Raw genomic sequence first — 21,048 nt, forward strand, 5'->3', positions numbered from 1 at the left:
ATTAAGGGACTTCCTTGAAGCCCTCTGGGCCACCAGAACTAGTGTACCTATTGGGAGATTTCTCCTCTATTCCTGTTATGGGGACAAGAATAGATTTTCTTTTACTTTCACAGTGATAATGGTAAACAGGACAAATAGAGAGTGTGAATCTCCCTAACTGGGGCAGAGGTAACAATAACGGGTGTTCTAATCAATTTTCAGCCCATCCAACACAAAAAAAAAAAAATTGCCTTTAGTAATACTTTAGGAACAAGGTTGCAAGCCTTCTAAGCCACCTCAGAGTCACCTACCATGGCTCAGGTGTAAGGGGTGCTACACAACCTTGTGGTATCCGTTTGGGGAAGCCATAATTATGTCCCTGTGCACTAAGCCATCTTCATGAAGACATGGTACTGTATGATGAGCTTGGTGTGGAGGAACTTGAGTGACCTGCCCAGACATCAACCTTATTGAACAGATATGGGATTCATTGAAATAGAGACTAATGCCCCGTACACACGCGTAGTTGGCCGTGAATTTTCGGCCAACGTCCGATCGGCCGATTTTCGGCTTGTTAGTATGATGCTTCCGACAACCGACTCCGAACTTTTCGGCCGAAAAAAATCTGGTGTGCAGGCTATAAAATTTTTGTTGGCCGTCACCACAACGGCCGATTGTTCGTCAGTCAGTACAGATTTTGGCAGACAAAAATCTGATGAGCAAGACTGGGCATGCTCAGAGATGAAAAAACACACGGAAAGTAAACCATCACATGACATCACTTCTGAAGTAGATTTTTGTTGGCCGAGAAAATTTGTGTGCAGTCTAGAGCACATTCCAACCAACAAAACACCACTGGACAAAAGTCGGCCGATAATCGTTGCGTGTGTACGAGGCTTTAGAGCCAGACCTCTCATCCATTATGGGTACCTGACATCACAAATGGTATTTTGCTTGAATGGCCACAAATTCCGTTAGACAAGCACCAACATTTTATGGAAAGCCTTCCCAGAAGTGTGGATGCTAGTGTAGCTGCATAGGGTGGGAGAGCAACTCCATATTAATGCACATGGTTTTGGAATAGGATGTTCAACATGCTCATACAAGTATGATGAACGGGTGTCCAGGTACAACTACATTCATAGCAAACAATGCACTTGCACTATAACCAGTAAGGGGGCCCATTTCACTATATACACAGTGACCCTTTCACTATATACACAGTGACCCTTTCACTATATACACAGTGACCCTTTCACTATATACACAGTGACCCTTTCCTTTCTTGGTTGGCCTCTTTTATGAACCGACTACTTGTTTTTGTATATTTACTGTGGGGCGGTGGCAATTCCTAGAAACACATTTAACTTTATGATCACCCCTGAAGCTGCCAATGTCATTAGTACAGTGACAGTGCAATTTTTTAGCTCATTACGGTCACTGGTTCCAAAAAACTGTCAGTTAGTGTCCGATTTATCTGCCCAAATATCACAGTCCCACTATAAGTCACTGATCGCTGTCATTACTAATATAAAAAATAAATAAAAATTCCATAAATATATCCCCTAGTTTGTAGACGCGATAACTTTTGTGCAAAACCAATCAATATACGCTTATTATGATTTTTTTGTACCAAAAATATGTAGCAAAATACATATTGGCCTAAATTGATGAAGAAAATTGATTGTTTGCTTTTATTTTCTTCATATATTCTCCCTCACAAGCAGTGGTATCAGCGGGGAGCGTAGATAGTTTAAAGCGGAGTTCCGGCCATGAAAAAAATTTTTCAATAAAAATACCCCCGGGACAGTCAGGGCTAGTGCATTCCACAATGGATAGCCTCTGATCTGTCCCGGGTCACACTTACCTGCAAGAAGAAATACTTACCTTTAAAATTTCTTCTCCAGCGTTGCCATCTCTGTTGTGGGCAGCTGAAGCCAGCGCGATCCTCTTCTGCGTCCTCTTCCGTGTCCTCTTCTCCCAGAATGCACCGGCCCCGCTCGTCACTTCCGGTGCGGCGCCACATTCCTCCACAGCTTCTGGGCATGCCCAGAAACTGTTTAGCAGGGAATGCGGCGTCGCACCGGAAGTGATGAGCGGGGCCGGTGCCGTCGCATTGATTCCTGGGAGCGATGACGTTCAGCTCCCAGGAATCATTGCAAACCAGAAGTGACGGCGCGGGCCGCGGCCACAGAGGGAGGAAGTGGAAGAAAGGTGAGTACATTTTCTACAATAACAAGGTAAGTGAAAAAAAAAAAATCATAACTATCCATTTCCTTTTCAGGTGAGGAAAAGCAAGCGGATGGCCACAAAATCGATTATGTCGATTTTGTGGCCGGAACTCCGCTTTAACCACTTTAGGACCGGAGGATTTTCCTGCTTTACGTCCAGGCCACTTTTTGCAACTTGGCACTGTGCGACTTTAACTGACAATTGCGCGATCATGCAACGCCGTACCCAAAGGAAATTTACGTCCTTTTTTTCCCACAAACAGAGCTTTCTTTTGGTGGTATTTGATCACCTCTGCGCTTTTCATTTTTTGCAATATAAATAAAAAAAGCGACAATTTTGAAAAAAATATCAATATTTTTCTACTTTGACAGTTAAAAAATATCCAATATATTCAATTTTTGTCATATATTTAGGCCAAAATGTATTTAGCTACATGTCTTTGACAAAAAAATTCTCAATGAGCGTATTTTTAACCGCTTTAAGACCGGAAGATTTTACCCCATTCCTGACCAGGCCATATTTTGCGATTCGGCACTGCTTTATTTTAATGGACAATTGCGCGGTCGTGCAATGCTGTACCCAAACTAAATTTATGTCCTTTTTCCCCCACAAACAGAGCTTTCTTTTGGTATTTGATCACCTGTGCAATTTCTACTTTTTGCGCTATAAACAAAAAAAGAGCGACAATTTTGAAAAAAATAACAATATTTTTCAAAATTTTTTATATGAAATCCCCCCCCCCCCAAAAAAATTTAAAAATCAAAATTTTTTAACATTTAGGCCAATTAGTTTTCTGCTATATATTTTTGGTAAAAAAATTGCAATAAGCGTGTTTTGATTGGTTTGCGCAAAAGTTATCGCAGCTACTAACTACAGGAAATTTATGTCATTTTTATTGTTTTACTTTTTAACTAGTAATGGCAGCGATCTGCGATTTTTTTTGCGGGACTGCGACATTGCGGCGGACAGATCGGACCCCTAACTGGCATATTTCACACTTTTGGGGATACCAGTGACATTACTACAGTAATCAGTGCTATAAATATGCACTGTTACTGTAATAATGACACTGGCAGGGAAGGGGTTAACTTTATTGGTGATCAAGGGGGTTAATGTATGCCTGGTGCTTACTGACGTGTGTGGGGGGAGGGGACTGTGTCACACAGGCATAGATCGCAGGTTCAGCTATGCTGAATCCTGTAATCTGTCCCTGCCTGTCACAGAGGAGATCCGCCCGCTTTGTTTACACAAGCGGGCAGATCTCCTCAGTCGATCCCCGATGATCCGGGAAGAGCGGCGGTGGTCACCGCCGCTCCTCCCCTGGCCCGACTCCCGCTGTGTCTGAATACAGTGGGAGCGAGCCTCCGGCGGCGCGCGCGCGCCGCCCACGAGGGGAGTAGGTCTAGTCGCTGGACGATAACGAGCCATTTTGCCGGAGTACACTCCATATGAGCGGTCGGCACGTGGTTAAAAAAATGATTAGATGGGCACCTTAACGACCTCAACATACAGGGATATACAATGTATTACATAAACAAAAGCACACTCACACACCACAGGTTTAACTGGATGGACTGGCGTCTTTTTTCAACCTTACCGACTATATAACTATGTAACTATGTACAGGGTACAGATACTTCATACGCACCTCTTGTGTACAATTGGAAGGAACGTTGAATACATAGTATTATCACAGACACGGGTCCTATGGTTGCCACAGCTTTTTTAAGTGACAGTTCATTCCCATATGGCAATCTCTCATAACTGCGGCATGTAGCAGCAACTTTAGGAGCCTTGCTGCAGTTGCCTTCCTGGTGAATGGATAAAAACAATGTTATTAAGGACAGGCTTCATGGTGTAAAGTCTCTGATAACGTATTGCCTGTGCCAACCAATTAAAGCTAAACTCCGGCATATATAAAAGGCAGATTATTTCAACTCTACGCTCATAAATATATCATTAAATGTATGTTTTTTTTAAATGCAGTATAAATCCCTGCTATGTATCAGCCTCTTATAGTTCCTGTACAGCAGTTCAGATGGGGGTCTAGGAGCCAATCAGGTGTGCCAGGGCCATCAGCCTTAAGTACCCAGAGAACAATAATTATTACGCCTGCCACGCTGTGACAAATTGTGGTGTGTAAATATACACAGTATATACAGCGCCCCCAGCAGGCACATCTGTTAGTGAAGCAATTAGTAAACATGGCTTCAATGTAAGCTGGGCCCTGCCTGTCAGCCTCGTAGATCAGACAGGTGGTCTTCCCAGTGGCAGTGCGGCTCCCCCAGCTGATAGGCTACACTAGCCTAGCTGCTGTGAAATTGACCAATGCTCTGGGGGGGCTTGGACCCCCCTGACCCCCCGCCCTTATCTACGCCCCTGAGGTGTGCTGCAGTACAAGAAGCATGTTGGGCGGAGGAGAGAGCCGGGTGACTGAGAGATAAGCTGCTTATCCTTTTTCTGCCCAGTCATAGACAGGGGGTGGGATAGTGTTGCCACCTTTTCTTTAAGCCAAACCCGAAAACTTTAGCAGCCTGGGACACCTTTGGATGCCCCAAGGAGAGTAGTAATGTTGTGTGCATAGAGTGCCATAGCGAACAGTGGGTGTGGCCAAATTGCTCTTGCTGAGATCATCGCCCTGCCCCCCCCCCCCCCCCAGTGATATAACCTGCCCCCTGACAGCTGCCCGCAGCTCCCGGATGGCAACAGATTTGTGTGTGACTATCTTGGTTATTTGGGGAGCCACAGCTCAGTCTGAATAATGTGTCGGGGTTTCCGTCCACCTGAAACCCGGACTGTCCGGAAAGAACCTTGGACAGGTGGAAACCCTAGGTTGGGACAAGATTTGTATGTTTTACTGAACACATCTCAGTACACTACAGCCTAAATGTAGTCAATTTTACAAACTAGAAGCAGGCTAAGGTTTGTGTACGGGGCACAGGGATCTGTGAGATTAGTTAGAGCAGTGTTTTTCAACCACTGTGCCGCGGCACACTAGTGTGCCATGAGATATTGCCTGGTGTGCCGTGGGAAAAATTCCAATTTCATCCGAAGCGCATGTTAAGGACTATAAATAGCTTCGGTGTCATTGTTACACTGACAGGAGGAGGACAGGAGGAGACATTGCAGTAGATCTCCGATGAGCAGAAGAGCGCCGATGGATCTGGATCTGGAGGAGACATGAGCAGAAGAGCAGAAGAGCGCTGACTGATGGATCTGGATGGAGACATGCGCAGAAGAGTGCCGAGTGTGGCGGACAGCGGCTATCTGGAGGAGACAAGCGCAGTAAGTACTGAGCGACAGTGAGATACTGCAGTGATGGACAAGTTTTTGAAAAGGAAAGAACTGGACTCTGAACAAAATTCGGAGCCAGATGAGAGCCCAAGTATGAGTGGGGATCAAAAGAAAGCAAAGATGGTTAGCTCAAGCAAATTCTCTGGCACAAGGCAATATAGCAAAAGCTATATTTCATTTGGATTTACTTTCACCGGAGATGCAAACAAACCAACTCCACTGTGCGTAAATGTTTTTAACATTTTCTAATGGTGGTGTGCCTCGTGATTTTTTTCATGAAAAAAGCGTGCCTTTACACAAAGAAGGTTGAAAAACACTGAGTTAGAGCAGGAGCTCCAAACTTTCTAAATAAAGGGACAGTTTTCTGTCTTTTACAATTTAGGAGGACTGTGGCCAGTGGGAGTAGAAAATGTCCCAGAATCCGAGGGTGTAGACAATGTATCAAGCTTGGTGGTCAGTGGCAGTAAATTACATAGTGCCAGAGTTGTATAAAGTACTCGAAACCCATACTTGAGTAAAAGTACAAGTGCTCGATCAAAAAGTGACTTGAGTAGAAGTGGAAGTGCTCGATCAAAAAGTGACTTGAGTAGAAGTACTAAAGTATTCAACATTTTTTGTACTTAAGTATTGCAAGTAGTTTTTTTAAAAAGTTTGCTACTCAAGTACTGAAAGTAAAAGTACCAGTAGTTTTTAAAAAAAATTTGCTACTCAAGTACTGAAAGTAAAAGTACAAGTACTGTGTTATGTAGTTATTAAAGAAAGAAGTCAAAAGTACACATGACATTATACACATTTTTTTGAGGTTCATGAAACCTGCCATCTACTGTTCTGGCTGTGGTCATTTTTATAATTGCAACGAGTAACTATGCAGCACAAAAAAAAAATATCAGAGTAGAAGTATTGAAATCATCGAAAAAATGTAGTGATGTAAAAGTGGAAGTAGGAGAAAAAAATTCTACTCTAGGAAAGTACAGATACCGCCATTTGGTACTTAAGTACAGTAGTGAAGTAGTTCTACTTACTTAATATACATCTCTGCATAGTGCCTGTGGTCACTCAGTAGGAGGAGGAATGGTGCCCAATCATTGGTATTGGTGGGAGGAATAGTGCCCAATTGGTGTCAGTTGGAGGAATATTGTCCCATCATTGATGTTTCTGGGAGGTTTAGTGCCTCATCACTGGTGTAAGTGGGAGAAATAGTGCTTAATTGCATAAATCACTGGAAGCAATGGTGCTTTATCGGTGTCAGTGAGAAGAACAGTACCTAACCAGTGGAAGGAATAGTTCCCCATAGGCTGAATAAAGGCAAGCAAAGAGCTGCATCTGCTCGTGGGCTGCAGTTTGGAGACCTCTGAGTTAGAGAATCATATAACAAGAGGAGTCAACAGAAGAGGAATAGATCAAAGATTAGTGTGAGTTTACTTGTATCATGTCACATAAGCCCCGTACACACGTAGCGATTGTCGGGCCGAACGATCGGCCGTCTTTTGTCCGGTGCTGTCCTGTCGGTTGAAAAGAGCTAAAGACTGCACACGAATTTTGTCAGCCAACAACAGCGATGTCATGTGATGGTTAACTTTCTGTGTGTTTTTTCTTCTCTGAGCATGCCCAGTCTTGCTAATCTGCTGTGTGTCGGCCGAATTCTGTACTGACTGAGGAACAATCGGCCGTTCTGGTGTTGGCCAACAAAAATTTTAGAGCCTGCACACCCGATTCTGTTCGGCCGAAAATTCGCAGTCGGTTGTCGGAAGAATCATACTAACAAGCAGACAATCGGCCGATCGGTCGGTGGCCTAATATTTACGGCCGACAATCGCTACGTGTGTACGGGCCTATACACTATATTGTCAAACGTATTGGGATGCCTGCCTTTAACACGCACATGACCTTTATGGCATCTCAGTTCAATATTGAGTTGTCCCACCCTTTGCAGCTATAACAGCTGCAACTCTTCTTGGAAGGTTGTCTACAAGGGTTAGGAGAGTGCAGGGCTTTTTTTCAGTGGGAACGTGGGGGAACGCAGTTCCGGCACCTCCAGCACTGAATGTATGCAATGGCAAGAGGTGCTGGGGTGTGGGTCTACTGATTCTGGCTGCTGGAGTATCTATTGTTGCTGGAGGGGATCTATTTTTTGTGTGGCAATCTATTGTTGCTGGCAGAGGATCTTTTGTTACTGGGGGTAATTGTTGCTGGAAGGGATCTACTGTTTAGGGACGGGTCTACTGTCGCTGGCTGATGGGGAGTCTATTGATGCTGCTGCTGGGAACTTTGTCATTGCTACTGGGGGTCTATTGTTGCTGTGGGGTCTGTTGTTGCCAGGGGGAGGTCTATCACTGCTGGGGGGGTCTATTGTTGCCGGGGGGGGAGGTCTATTGCTGCTGGCTGAGGGGGATCTATTGTTTTGCTTTTCTTGTTATCATTACCAAATTCCATATGAATAACTTAGTACAACAAAATGCTACTTGGCTCTTTATTCTTCAAAAGGGGCCGTACTGGGAGCTGGGTAGGGGGGTGTAACAAAGGAACGGTGCTCAGAGGTGGGTAGGGGCGGAACCAGGGGGCAGTGCTCAGGGGTGGGTAGGGGGCGGAGATACAAAGTGACTTAGAAGAGGGGAGTTCCTGCACCTATTTTCGGAGAAAAAAAGCACTGGGAGAGTGTCTATGGGAATGTTTGACCATTCTTCCAGAAGCGCATTTGTGAGGTCAGGCACTGATGTTGGATGAGTAGGCCTGGAACCATTTCAATGAATCCTATATCTGTTTAATAAGGTTGAGGTCTGTACAGGTCACTCAAGTTCCTCTACACCAAGCTCATCATACAGTACCATGTCTTCATGAAGATGGCTTAGTGCACAGGGATATAATTATGATGGAAGGAAAATATGCCTTCCCCAAATGGATACCATAGGGCTGAGTAGCACCCCGTTACCCCTTGAGCCAGGTTAGGTGACTCTCATGTGGCTTAGAGGGCTTGCAATCTGGTTCTTAAAGTATAACTTAAAGGCATTTTTTTTTTTTTTGTGTTGGAAAGCCTGAAAATTGATTAGAACACCCGTTATTATTGCTACCTCTGCCCCAGTTAGGGAGATTCACCCTCTCTATTTTTCCTGTTTACCATTATCACTGTAAGTGAAAGTAAAGGAAAATTCCAAATTTTCAAAACAGGAATAAAGGAGAAATCTCCCAATATGTACACTAGTTCTGGGGACCCAGAGGGCTTCAAAGGAGTCACTTAATTTGCAGGGATTTTCTCTCACTTTCTGTTTTGGCTATGGGACAGGAAGGTAAATCTTCCCAATGGGACACAGATGGCAAAAAAAAAACAACTGAGAGGGGTTATAACTAGAGATGCACCGAAATTTCGGCCACTGAAACATATCGTCATTTTGCAGTAAGAAAAATTTTGCAGCAAATTTGCAGTGATTTTACCACAATTTTTCAACACATTTTGTAGTTAGAGCGGAGACTGCGAGCCAGGCCTTCTCCTACAACATCAGTGCCTGTTCTCACAAGTGCACTTCTGGAGGAATGGTCAAACATTCCCATAGACACACTCCTAAACCTTGTGGACAGCCTTCCCAGAAGAGTTGAAGCTGTTATAGCTGCAAAGGGTGGGCCAACTCAATATTGAACCCTACAGACTAAGACTAGGATGCCATTAAAGTTCCTGTGCGTGTAAAGGCTGGCGTCCCAATACTTTTGACAATATAGTGTATCACAAATATAGCCAACATTTTGAGGCCCCGCAGGGTTATTTCCAAAAGTTGTCTTTGTTGTCTTTGTGTTGCTTTGAGTAAGGCACCCTGTGAGGCTTTAAAGGGTTGGCTGTATTTGGTACGAATAAAACCATATTACTCTTTGATCTGCAAGTGCATTTTCCTGACTCTTCTTCTATTGTGGTATCGTCAGGGGTGGACTAACTGGTCAGGCACTACGGCCATGACTGCGGAAGGGGGCCCGCAGGCACCACCTGCTGGAACTCTTAGGGCCGGTGCAGGGACAAAAAATTTGGGGCAGCGGGCCAGCAGCGACCATCTTTTTTCGGGTCCGGCCAGGCTGCATGATGATCATCATAGGAAGGGGGTCCCAGCCCGGGTAGAAGAAGTCAGCCAAGCACGGCACATGTACCCAATGTCATTATGTGTTGTGCCACATGCCTCCGCACACTGGGCCTGCTGCAAACCTAGTCCTACCTAGATAGGGCAAAGACCGCTACCGCTCTCTGAGTCCCTCTCTCGCCTTGGCAAACAGTGCCCAGAACGGCGGAAGAAAAGAGGACACAGAAGCCAGCCACAGCAGGGCCATGGTGCCAGCCAGCCACCCACAATGACCCACCCACAGCAGGGCCAGGGTGCCAGCCAGCCAGTTACCCACGGTGACCCACCCACAGCAGGGCCAGGGTGCCAGCCAGCCACACACACACACACACACACAGTGATCCACCCATTCCTGGGCCAGGGTGCCATCCATGGTCAGGCACTACGGCCATGACTGCGGAAGGGGGCCCGCAGGCACCACCTGCTGGAACTCTTAGGGCCGGTGCAGGGACAAAAAATTTGGGGCAGCGGGCCAGCAGCGACCATCTTTTTTCGGGTCCGGCCAGGCTGCATGATGATCATCATAGGAAGGGGGTCCCAGCCCAGGTAGAAGAAGTCAGCCAAGCACGGCACATGTACCCAATGTCATTATGTGTTGTGCCACATGCCTCCCCACACTGGGCCTGCTGCAAACCTAGTCCTACCTAGATAGGGCAAAGACCGCTACCGCCCTCTGAGTCCCTCTCTCGCCTTGGCAAACAGTGCCCAGAACGGCGGAAGGAAAGAGGACACAGAAGCCAGCCACAGCAGGGCCAGGGTGCCAGCCAGCCACCCACAATGACCCACCCACAGCAGGGCCAGGGTGCCAGCCAGCCAGTTACCCACGGTGACCCACCCACAGCAGGGCCAGTGTGCCAGCCAGCCACACACACACACACAGTGATCCACCCATTCCTGGGCCAGGGTGCCATCCAGCCACCCATGGTGACCCACCAACAGCAGGGCCAGGGTGTCAGACAACCAGCCACCCATGTGACCCACCCACACCAGGGCCAGGGTTCCAGCCAGTCACCCATGGTGACCCACCCACACCAGGGCCAGGGTGCCAGCCAGCCACTCACAGTGACCCACCCACAGCAGGAACAGGATGACAGCCAGCCAGCCACCCACCCACAGTGACCCACCCACAGCAGGGCTAGGGTACAAGCCATCCAGCCAGCCACCCACGATGACCCACCCACACCAGGGCCAGGGTGCCTGTCAGCCACCCACAGTGACCCACCCACAGCAGGGACAAGGTGCCATCCAGCCACCCATGATGACCCACCCACATCAGGGAGCCAGGCCAGTCACCCACAGCACGGGGCTCCATCTGTACCAGCCAGCCACCCACAGCAGAGTGCACCGTTCATGTCAGCCAGCCACCCATCCACACAAAAAGGAAGCCTGACCAGCCAGCCACAGCAGGATGCCAGCCAGCCACCCACCAACAGCAGGGAGCTAGGCCATTCACCCACAGTAGGGTGCACCGTCCGTGCCAGCCACCCACCCAGCCAGCCACAACAGGGTGTCAGCCACCCTCCCACAGGTGCCAGCCAGCCACCCCACAGGAGTCAGCCAGCCATCCACAGGAGCCAGCCACAGAGGACACATGAGCCAGCCAGCCACAGAGGACTCGGGAGCCAGACACAGACATTAATGTCTAAACCGGTGCCAACAAAAGTGAGTACACACCTAAGTAAAAATGTCCAAATTGGGCCCAAATTGTCAATATTTTGTGTGGCCACCATTATTTTCCAGCACTGCCTTAACCCTCTTGGGCATGGAGTTCACCAGAGCTTCACAGGTTGCCACTGGAGTCCTCTTCCACTCCTCCATGGCGAGCTGGTGGATGTTAGAGACCTTGCTGTAGGAGACTGCCCAGTGACCCAGATTTCAGGAGGCCCATGGGAAACACCAATGTGTTGGGGTAACACGTGTACATGTAACATGGTATTTGTGAATATCATGTGTGTTGTATTATGCAGTCCATTCATTTTTAACGGGCTACCAAAGCACCACAACCAACATATAACTGGACATCTGCGCATTCTAGGGTGTTACAATGGAACTGCATTGCGGTGTGTTGCCTAGGTGCATTGGGGTGCCAAAATAAAAGGAATGGCACTGCAATTTGTATTTTAGCTGAATTTTTTTAGAAACATCCTTCAGAGGATCTTGATAGTATTTCAGGACTTTGTTTTGTTACCTTTGCTTGGTATGGGTATGAGGATTCCAGTGCAAGTCCATGATCAATGACATACTTAAAAGCCTTATACATGTTTCCTCCCTTACATCCATTATTTCCATATTTCTTGCTGCAATCCACAAGTTGCTGTTCGCTCAGTGACCGCAATTTTCCTGTCTTCAGCTTCATCTGGCATTCCAGAGATCCTGTTGCACTGAAAGCCCAGCAAGAGCCACACTTTTTCTGCAAAAATGTATAATGCTAAGGATCAGATACACTGTAATTGTACAATGTTTTTTTTTCCAACTCTTATTTTATGATATCATGCATGTACACAGTAAGTTCCAAGGCAGGTTCCGAGGAAGAGGCAAAAAACATTAGCATACAGTTACAGATAAAACATACAACGTGTAGTCTCAGTAGGGTTGCCACCTTTTCTTCAAGCCCAACCCGAACACTTTAGCGGCACACTGCAAATGTTTTTTTTTTTTTTGGGGGGGGGGGGTATACACTATTCATAAATGTTGTGATTAAATAACATTTCTAATCATATAAAGGTAATCACAAAAGTCACTACCTACATCTGAATAGGCAGAAATCCCCTTTTACATCGGAATGCGCAACGTTCCCTCTTTACATCTGAATCTGCTGAATTCCCCCTTTACATCTGAATCCACAGAGTTCATTTACACTGTAAGGGGGGGGCTCTGCAGACTCTGATATAAGAGAATACTCTGGGGACTCTGATTTAAGGAGGCACACTAAGAACTCTGATGTAAGGAGGGGACTCTGATGTTATACTGCAGACTCTGGTGTAAAGGGGAACTCTGATGTAAGGGGTTCTCTGGGAACCAGAAACCCCACTTACATCATAGTTCCCAGAATTCCCATTTGATCAGGGTTCCCAGAGCCTCCTTTACATCTTAGTCTTCAGAGTTCCCCACATCAGAGTCTGCAGAGTTCCCCCTTACATCTGAGTCCGTCCAATTTTCACTTACAATGTAAGAGGGAGCACTAGGGACTATGTAAAAGGGAATGCTAATGTAAGAGGGCCTCTGCTCAGCAAAGCCCCCCTCACATCAGAGTCTAGAGAACCTCTTACCTCTGAGGAACCCTGATATAAGGGGGTGTAAGGGGGAATGCTGCAGACTCTGGTGTAAAGGGGAACACTGATGTAAGGGGTGCTCTGGGAACCCTGATTTAAGGGGGGCTCTGATGTAAGGGGGAATGCTGTTGACTCTGGTAAAAAGAGAAACTTTGATGAAAGGGGACTCTGCTCACCAAAGCCCCCCTTTTATCAGAGTCCGCAGAGCACCCCTTACATCAGATGGGAAGGTTAAGGCCATAGATGGCCTTCACTCTCATTCCGCTTGGGTTACCTTCTTGGCATTTTAAGAAGTGAACCGCAAGTGGACATTCATCGTCCCTCTTTTTGATGCTTTGGATATGTTCCCCGATTCTAACCTTAAATGGCCTTTTGGTTTTACCAATGAGCACTTTGCCACAGGAGCAACTAATCATGTAAATTACGTGAGTGGTTGAACAATTGATGAATTGGCATATCCTATACTGTTTATCCCCATCAGAGCTGATGAATCGATTGGTCCTGTCTACAAATTTGCACACAAAGCATCTGTCACATGGATACATACCATGTAGTGATGGAAGGTCAGTGAGCAGTTGGCTTTGGGGGTCCTGCAATACTCAGAATGAACTAGGGTGTCACGGAGATTTCTTGCCCATTGGGCTACTACAAGTGGGCGTGGGATAACAATCTCCCCCGATATCGGAGACCTTGTGAGTACATGCCAATGTTGGCTAAGTACGGCTTTGACCTGACCCCACTGAGAGCCATTGCGAATGATAATTCTAGTTGGAGCATTTCGATCCTGATTTTGTTTTCTAAATTTTTTGGGGGTCAGAAGATTTTGTTGGTTTTTATCAATCGCTTTTTTCTTGGCTCACCCAATGCAGCCATGCAAATAGCCTCTTTCTCTGAACCTATGTTATAGATCACCTGCCTCAGTTTGAAAATCCTCCTCTCGTGAGCAATTTCATTTAATTCTAAAGTATTGCCCAACTGGAATCCCATGGATTAGAGAAGGGGGTGATGGCTACTTGCCTGAAGCAGTATATTTGTAGCTGTCTATTTACGGAATGTTTTGGTAATTATTCTGTTTTCCTGTACTGTAATAAGTAGATCAAGGAATGAATTTTCATCAGAGGAAAAAAGTCAACCTGATGTTTCTATGTTGAGCTCATCTAGGAAGTTAAGTAGTTGCTCTCTGGTGCCCCCCCCCCCCCATATCATTAGGACATCATCAATGTACCTCAGCCACAGTAAACTATGACTGAGGTATGGGGGGGATCGATACACCACCTCCTCCTCCCAGAGGCCCAGGTGTAAACAGGCATAGGAGGGGGCCCAGGGGGCACCCATGAATGTGCCAAAGAGCTGTTGGTAACTGGTCCCCAAGAATTGGAAGCAATTATGTTTGAGTATAAAGTCCAGGGTTTCAACGATGAACTCATTATGTACTCCCATCTGTGGGAACTTCAGCTCAAGAAACTAGGATACTCCCCTTAGACCCCACTTGTGTGGGATCAACGTGTAGAGGGACTCCACATCGATCCCAATGAGCAGGACCCCCTGGGAACCACCTGGTCTGCCAACTTGCAGAGAACTTCACTCAAATCATGTACCAAGTAAGGCAATTGGCCGACCAGTTTCTTTATCAGGGCATCTGTAAACCTGCCTACTCTTTCCAGAGGGCCCCCTATGGCCAAAACAATCAGCCAGCTGGGTTTTTTTTAAATATTTTTGGAGCTTAGGGATTACATAAAAGGTGGGTATATTGTATTCTCGAACCTTGAAAAAGTCAAGCTCCTTTTTGGAGATCAGTCCTACCTCAGCAGCTAGCCTGAGTCTGCGATTGAGGGCATCGACAATGGCCGAGAAAGGGTTTGTGGTCATTTTTCTGTATGTGGTAGTGTCAGACAGCTGACGCATGACTTCTTGTCCATACATGGTCTCCGTCATCAGCACAATGTTCCCCCCTTGTCACTGCCCTTAATTACCAGATTGGGTACCGTAGTTAGTTCATTCATGGCTCTTCTTTCTTCCCCTGTTAGCTTGTCAGGACCACTCCAGTCCCAGTTAATTTTGGCTAGGTCTTTTTGAACCAGATCCAAGAAAAGGCCTATCCACTTGTGTTTAGACAGCAGAGGCATCTTCATGGACCTGATCCGAATGTTACTCGGTCTCCTGTATTAAGATGTGGGGGGGTCAAGTTCAGCCTCAGAGTCAGAATCCATGTTCTCCTCAAGCAGCGACATCAGTACATTTAGGGCTTCTTCTTCCCTATCTATACTTCTAGAATTAGAGCCAGTGTATCTATGAGTGTGCCAATATTTATTAATACCCTTCTTCAGACACAGACTACTATCCTTAAATACTTCAAATTCTTTCATAGAAGAAGTTGGGGAAAATGAAAGACCTTTTTATAGTAAAGTGATATGATGAGGGGTTTTTTTCAGCGGGAATGAGGGGGAACGCAGGTCCGGCACCTCCAGAACTGACTGTATGTAATGGTAAGGGGTGCTGGGGTGTGCTGCAGGGTCTATTGATTCTTGCTGTGAGGGGATCTACTCTAACTGGAGGGGATATATTTTAGAAAGGGGGTCTATTGTTGCTGGTGGGGGATCTATTGTTGCTGGGGATGGGTTCTATGTTGCTGGGGGGTCAGTTTTTGTGGGGAGAGATCTACTGTTGAGGGAGGGGTTGGTTGATGCTAGCTGTAGGGAGATCTGTTGTTGCTGCCGGAGTCTATTGTTCCTGGGGGGGGGGGGGCAGGGGGGGATTTGTGGTCCATTGTTAGGAGGATCTATTGTTGCTGGCTGCAGGGGATCTATTTTACTACCTTTCTTGTTATCACTTCCAAATTATATACAAATTACTTAGCACCACACAATTATATTTGGTTCTGTATTGTCTAAAAGGGCAGTATTGGGAGGTGGGTAGGGGATGGAATCAAGGAATGGTGGTAGGGGGTGGAACCAAGGAATGGTGCTCGGAGGTGGGTTGGGGGTGGGACCAAGGAATAGTGCTCGGAGGTGGGACCAAGGAATGGTGCTCGGAGGTGGGTTGGGGGTTGAACCAAGGAATAGTGCTCGGAGGTGGGACCAAGGAATGGTGCTCGGAGGTGGGTTGGGGGTGGAACCAAGGAATAGTGCTCGGAGGTGGGACCAAGGAATGGTGCTCGGAGGTGGGTAGGGCCAGAGAAAAGGAGTACCTCGGAAAGAGGGGAGTTCCTGCACCTATTGTCTGAGAAAAAAAGCCCTGGATATGATGTTCATTAAGTGTGAATTCAGATAGATTTTCTACCTTTAGGTCTTTAGTCGGTTCCCCTTTCACCCCCTGCTTGGCTCCAAATTCCATTATCTCGTGCTATTTCTTGTCCTTAACACCCTCTGACTTTTTCCTTTGTCTCTTCCTCTTTCTTTTTCTACCGTTGGTTTTTGAGTGTTGTCCTTGCTCCCCTCTGATGTTTTTACTATACTTTTTGTGGGGGCCTAATTGTTGGCTCTGGTGTTTGTATGCTCTAAAAAAGTTACCGACTTATGTTTACCCTCGCTATCTGATGAAGAATATAGGTACTGTGAAGGAGTGTTATTTCTAGCTCTACCACGACGTGAGCGGCTCCTTCCTCGTGGTCCCGTTAAATCAAATATATCCCTTCTTTCTCAGTCTTGGATGTTTTGCCTGAACTTTTCCTGTTTATTAATTCTCTCATTTTTTTGACTTTGCTCTACCTCCTTTTTATGCTGTTCATTATATTTTTCAAAATCAGGGTCCCGTCTGTATGGTTCAAGCAATTGAACACTGATTGATTTCTGCCTCAATTTCCACCAGTTGGAGTTGTTCCTCCTCCACAATCATCTGCATGGTATAAATTTTTCCCTGAGGCCCCTGGGGACAACATTTTGTGAAATGTGGAATTCAGTAAGGAAATATCCCACTTTTGATTAAGGTATTTTATAGTAAATTTCTTGTGATTTTTAAAGAAACCCTGATGACTCCCACTCTCACGCCATCTACCTTGGGACCGACATTGCACACATGGAACGGCACGAACGAAGAGTGCTCTGGTGGACTATCTCTATGCGGATTCTGTCCATGAAGCATTAGGAGCTTTCAGCGCCGCTGGGGAGTGGTGAGATCACACTGACTTACTTTGTGTATACTGTCCATAGGACACCAACTTACCTACATGTAGCCAGCCTCCTAGCAAGATACTGCATGCACACCGCTCCTATCTGCATCCATTCACCCGCCTACAGTCCAGGTTTACACAGCCAGGTTAGCCATTGGGCTACCATTCAGCACATCGGTGCAAAGACCCCATTCAGCATTTACCTGCACTTATGGCTGGCTGTACTATGCTAATGCACCACTGATTGACTCGGTTTTAGCGGATCCAGCCATCTATCCATCCCTCATATACTCCATATCACGTCTGGCCCTGTACTACCTTTGAAGCCATAGACTGGCCAACTGGGGTAAAAAACACAATTTACTCCATCTGCAGCAACTTGCACTAGTGCCTCTTTGATTTAACCATTGGATTGGATGAGTGTATGGTGGATGTGTGGTTTGTGTGGGTGTCTGCAGCTGCTTTCTTATCTGGTTTTGACAACGTTGTCATTTAAATTTTTTGTTATGTTGGAGGTTTTTGCAATTTTTCATGTTCTATTTTAACCAAATATACTTTAATAAAGATAGGTTACCTGCTAAATGACTAGATTCTGTAAAGTCTCAAAATACTAATTTATTACATATTTCACGATGGACACAAATATATAAAAAAATCACGTAATCCACATAAAAATACAGACATATATGAATAGAGGACTGACATAAAAAAGATATATTACCATGCATTTGTACAATTCATTATAATAGTAAATACGGTAAATATATAATAATATATAAATATCATAAAAATTTATATTTATATATATATACATCATAAATAATGCATGGTCAACATCCAGAAGATAGATATGTCGTCTCATCTATGGGCTCTATGCGTTTTGTGGATCCTTTTCCACTCATCAGGAGCTTGATTAAAAATATATATGAATGTAGACTAATTTTAGAATAGAAAAATATCATATATGTTGAAAGAATACAGCAAAATACTCCCTTGATAAAAACATATATATGGAATCCTACTACTTACATGTCAATAACTGAAGTAGACCCAGTGACCATATGGGAATAAGAGCACCATGAAGCAAAGGTCTAAACCGGGGCGGAGGTGGGTATAAGCCAACCAGTCCTGGGGTTGGGGGGACCCTACAGAAGAGGCAGATACGGACACCTATGGGAATTCCAGAGGGTGTGAACACACATGGTGGTCAGATATTCTATGAAAAAAAATCAGTATATAATAAAATGTGTATGTGTGTATGTATAATCAGATCAAGAGAATATTTGGTAATATGTGCTACAGGACGAAGGAACATCCAAGGTAACAATAAAGACAAGAAAAACACCAAAAAGTGCAAGGGGAACATAGGGTGAACAGGAATGCCAGTAGTGGAATTGGAATGTATTGAAGGTAGCCAAAAAAAATCTTACCAATGACAGTTTTTTTGGCTACCTTCAATACATTCCAATCTATATATTCCATTCACCCTTCTTATCCCCATTCAGGCACTTGGTTTCATTACTCATGTCTTTTCATCACTGCTTCTTTCATCATTATTGCTTCCTGTTTCATCACTGGCATTCCTGTTCACCCTATGTTCACCTTGCACCTTTTGGTGTTTTTCTTGTCTTTATTGTTATTATACCTTGGATGTTCCTTCGTCCTGTAGCACATATTACCAAATATTCTCTTGATCTGATAATACATATACAAATTTTATTATATACTGATTTTTTTCATAGAATATCTGGCCACCATGTGTGTTCACACCCTTTGGAATTCCCATGAGTGTCCGTATCTGCCTCTTCTGTAGGGTCCCCCCAACCCCAGGACCAGTTGGTTTATACCCGCCTCAGCCCTGAGTTAGACCTTTGCCTCATGGTGCTCTCATTCCCATATGGTCACTGGGTCTACTTCTGTTATTGACATGTAAGTAGTAGGATTCCATATACCGTATTTTCCGGCGTATAAGACGACTGGGCGTATTAGACGACCCCCCCTAATTTTCATCTACCGGTAATACTTATACTTAGGTTACCTTGGAGATATTATACTCGGCGTATAAGACGACCCCCAATTTTTGGGGGATTTTTTTTGAGGTTCAAAAGTAGTCTTATACGAAAATACAGTATATATTTTTTTTCAAGGGAGTATTTTGGTTTATTCTTTCGACATACATGATATTTTTCTATTCTAAAATTAGTCTCCATTCATAGATATTTTTAATCAAGCTCCTGATGAGTGGAAAAGGATCCACAAAATGCGTAGAGCCCATAGATGCAAAGACATATCTATCTGGATATTGATCATGTATTGTTTATGATATATATATATATAAACGTTTTTATGATATTTATTTATTATTATATATTTATTTACTATTATAATATTAATTATTATAATAATGAATTACTATAATAATATTAATTGTACAAATGCATGGTAATATATCTTTTTTATGTCAGTCCTCTATTCAAATATGTCTGTATTTTTATCTGGATTTTGTGATTTTTTATATATTTTTGTCCATCCTGAAATATGTAATAAATTATTATTTTGAGACTTTACCGAATCTAGTCATTTAGCAAGTAACCTACCTCATTTAAAGTCCCATAACCATTGCTTTTTTGTATATACATTTAGGGATGGGGGTTTGTTACTGTGTATACTTCAGATCATATCCTTTTTCTTAATACTTTAATAAAGCTGTTTATAATTGAGCAGTTGATCCTCCCTGAAGATGGACCTTTAGTCCTCCTTAAATATATCGGTATGTTACTAATTTAATTTTGTTACGTAATTTGTTTAGTTTTGTTTTCGTTAAATGTTGTTTAGTTTTCGTTAAATTTAATTTTATTTATTGATTTTCCAACTAATTCCAAATTTACAGAACGATTAGAATTCGGATCTGAATTCTGTGTGAAGAATAGCTGGTTGTTAAGCAGCGTGCCGGGAAGCCAGCCAATGCTTCCTGATGACTCATCAGCTGTCAGCGGGCTTCCCCACTGACAGTTGAAGCATAAACAAAAAATGCCGGCAATACAAAAATGTTTAAAAAAAAAAAGCTGCTTTCTTGCCCCCCCCCCCCAGTCCATACCAGGCCCCTCAAGTCTGGTATGGACTTTAAGGGAAACCCCACGCCAAAATGAAAAAAAAGAAAAAACGGGCATGGTGTCCCCCCCCCAACATCCATACCAGGCCCTTATCTGAGCATGCAGTGTGGCAGGTCAGGTAAGGGGGGGTAACGATCGAGCGCCCTCCCCTTCTGAACCATACCAGGCCACATGCCCTCAACATAGGGGGGTGTGGGTGCTGTGGGGCAGGGGGCACCCCAAAGCCCCTTGGGGACAAGGGTCTCTTCCCAACCACCCTGGGCTGTGGTTGTGGGGGTCTGCAGGCAGGGGGCTTATCGGAATCTGGAAGACCCCTTTAACAAGGGGCCCCCAGATCCCACCCCCACATGTGAACGAGCATGGGGTGCATTGTATCCCTACTAATTCACTAAACAAAAAATGTTGGCGGTGTGATTTGCTTCCATAGATTAGGAATACAAGTCTGACCTTCGTTTATTAAATGTTCCATCAGCAAATTCTTCTAACAATGCAAAGGTACTGATTATACAATGTTTATAGGATCCTCCCTATAAAGTTTCGGTGCAATACTCTTGTTTTCCATATACCTTCCAAAGAAGTATACAATAGTGTATTCTTAGAAGAAGTGCTAGTGAATAGGATCTTACTGTACTCAGTGTAATATTTGGAAGTAAGTTCAACACTAGTCTAAATTGTAAAATTTCTGTTAAGGTGACATACCTGGTCCTTCACTTCTGTGACACAGCCTTTCCTTCTCCAGTCAATCGACTTTGGAATTTTAACATCCCAATCATCTAATCCACCTGTGTAATTCAGCTCTGTAATGTCAGAATCCATATATTCCATCATTGTGGCCACCACTTCATCCGATGTCTGAAATGAAAAGATAATAATAAAAGCAACATCTCGGAATGTGTATTCTTACTTATACAAGGCTAGCTCACAAGAGTGGCCTCCCTCACTTGCTCACAGTT

The 21,048-nt window shown here is 44.7% G+C and overlaps 1 protein-coding gene across 1 annotated transcript in view; it reads right to left on the reverse strand.

The window, feature by feature from the left end:
• The window catches only part of LOC309569806 (cathepsin S-like), a 71,191-nt gene that overhangs the window by 30,351 nt on the left and 19,792 nt on the right, over nt 1-21,048 (reverse strand). Inside the window, exons 4-6 of the mRNA XM_082275809.1 lie at nt 20,795-20,947; nt 11,791-12,012; nt 3,860-4,022 (exon numbers count right to left, since the gene is read on the reverse strand). Of these exons, the coding sequence (XP_082131935.1) occupies nt 3,860-4,022; nt 11,791-12,012; nt 20,795-20,947 (538 nt within the window). The remainder of the gene's footprint in view (nt 1-3,859; nt 4,023-11,790; nt 12,013-20,794; nt 20,948-21,048) is intronic.

Source organism: Pelophylax lessonae (genome assembly GCF_965119305.1).
Source record: "Pelophylax lessonae genome assembly, chromosome: 13".
NCBI lineage: Eukaryota > Metazoa > Chordata > Amphibia > Anura > Ranidae > Pelophylax > Pelophylax lessonae.